This window comes from Rhododendron vialii, chromosome 11a (assembly GCF_030253575.1).
Source record: "Rhododendron vialii isolate Sample 1 chromosome 11a, ASM3025357v1".
Classification (NCBI taxonomy): domain Eukaryota; kingdom Viridiplantae; phylum Streptophyta; class Magnoliopsida; order Ericales; family Ericaceae; genus Rhododendron; species Rhododendron vialii.
This window is the reverse complement of record NC_080567.1, coordinates 19,986,595-19,988,313: the sequence shown is the minus strand read 5'-3', so window position 1 is coordinate 19,988,313 and position 1,719 is coordinate 19,986,595. Positions and strand designations below refer to the sequence as shown.

General features: G+C 41.0%; 1 protein-coding gene across 2 annotated transcripts; it reads left to right on the top strand.

Annotated features, from left to right (window-relative positions):
* Positions 1-421: 421 nt before the first annotated feature.
* Positions 422-1,503, top strand: LOC131307366 (protein LITTLE ZIPPER 1-like). 2 transcript variants are annotated; one of them, XM_058333839.1, is made up of 2 exons: positions 422-935; positions 1,038-1,503. In XM_058333839.1, exons 1-2 carry the CDS (start codon positions 676-678, stop codon positions 1,267-1,269), a joined length of 492 nt encoding a protein of 163 aa, XP_058189822.1. In that variant the 5' UTR covers positions 422-675; the 3' UTR covers positions 1,270-1,503. The 2 variants fall into 2 exon arrangements, with proteins under 2 accessions (XP_058189822.1, XP_058189821.1); XM_058333838.1 differs by having other exon boundaries at positions 526-935; positions 1,035-1,503.
* Positions 1,504-1,719: the final 216 nt, after the last annotated feature.

Genomic DNA, 1,719 nt, shown 5'->3' with positions numbered 1-1,719 from the left:
AATCAATAAGAGCAAGTACATTCCCAGTTTGTTATCGTGTTTTCGGAATCTTGCTTCCATTTTCTTTTTTATAGATAAAGGAGTGTCCATGAAAAATAGATATAGATAAGAGGGTCTCCGTGTAATTTTACCTTGGTAATGCCACAATGAGCATATTAGAAACTCAGTTAACCATAATCTTAAGGTGCATGTATACCATGGAAAACACCAAGGAGAGAGACCCTTTCACATGCTAGACATAAAGGTTTTATTTTCTGGATAACCGGATGTCAGTGCCATCTTGCACGCACCTCAAAGGATTTCGGATTTCGAAGTTAAAGACCGGACAAACCCGCCAATGGCTCCAAGGTTTGGAACATGTGACTGCATGAGGGACAAATACTTATTAACTTTATCAAACAGAACAATATGCCCTCAATCCCTTTCACATAACCATCTTCCAATTGCTAATTCGGAGGGTAATTTGGTAACTTTCCGAAGTTTCTCCCTTGGGGAGTGAAGAAAGGGTTGGGTAGAAATACGAGAGATAGACCTTTCCTTCTTCTTCGGCTTTTCTTCATGGATACTGATGGGTTTTCTGCCCTCTGTAATCATGATCCCCCAAAACCATCATTACCAGTCTTGAAACTACTCTCTCTCTCTCTCTCTGGATTTACATGACAGCCAAGGCACCACATGGTGTGCAGACTATCAACAGTTATGGAAACACATCCAACTATTTATATGGTCTCACGAGCCACTCCCTGCTATCTCAAATCCAACTCATTCCTTCAAAATAGCAAGAGTACTTCCTCCTCCTTGTACTTCTACTTGTCCTTAGATAAAAATATGTGTCTTCGTGCTACAGAGTGGATTACTCCACCAAAACCCCTGTTTTCTAGAACCCGAAAGCAACAACGGAAGCGATCCAACGTTCGAATTCACAGACTCAACAGGTAAGTTTTCATGCCTAAAGAGCTCCGGTACTTCATTATCGCAATTATTCCAGTCCGAATGTGCGCTAATTCATTGTCCTAATGCTTGTTTTTATTTAGCAGGAGGGAAAGGAAATCCGAAGAGAAGGTTGGGAAGGATATGGAGCTGGAGAACTTGAAGCTGTACAAGGAGAACATGAGTATTATGGAAGAAAACAACAAGTTGAGGAAGAAAGCTACCCTCCTACACCAAGAGAACCTCGCCTTGATGTCCGAGTTGATTCGGAAGAAATTCTCTCACTCCGGACAGGAGTATCTATCTCTCCGATACTCTCTTCCTCCTCCAGAACCCTAGGATCAAATGAACAGGAGTATCTATCTCTCTCTGAGTCGACGTATCCGATCTGGTTGGGGACAGATAGGCTTGTTTAGTACTCTATGTTGGTGAAGACTTTGCATGCCCGTGCAGTATCATGTCGACCGTCTAACATCTGTGTTCGAGTTTAGTTTTTTTTCATGTCTTCTTCTCTTCAAATGTTAAAAGTAGTTTCTTTTAATTTTAAAACTACATATGGCTCTGTTGGATTAAGAACTCAACCATGACCGAGGGTTTCCTTAGATACATTGATGCACCTTCCCATTTTGGTTTGGAAATGGATCTAGTACTCCTCCGGGACAGTTGCTAGATATGTCTCACAAGTGAGGATCCCACAAGGATACTCTTACTAGTAAGAGTATGTTGTATCGTGAGAAAGAGTATGTTGTATTGTGAGAAAGAGTATATATGTTGTAGTATGAGAAAAAT

What these genes read in the sequence shown, in the direction of transcription:
- LOC131307366 (XM_058333838.1), top strand. Translation starts at nt 676, where the DNA reads ATGGTGTGCAGACTATCAACAGTTATGGAAACACATCCAACTATTTAT. An exon ending in CGAATTCACAGACTCAACAG is followed by an intron (nt 936 to 1,034) that starts GTAAGTTTTCAT and finishes GTTTTTATTTAG; the next exon opens with CAGGAGGGAAAGGAAATCCG.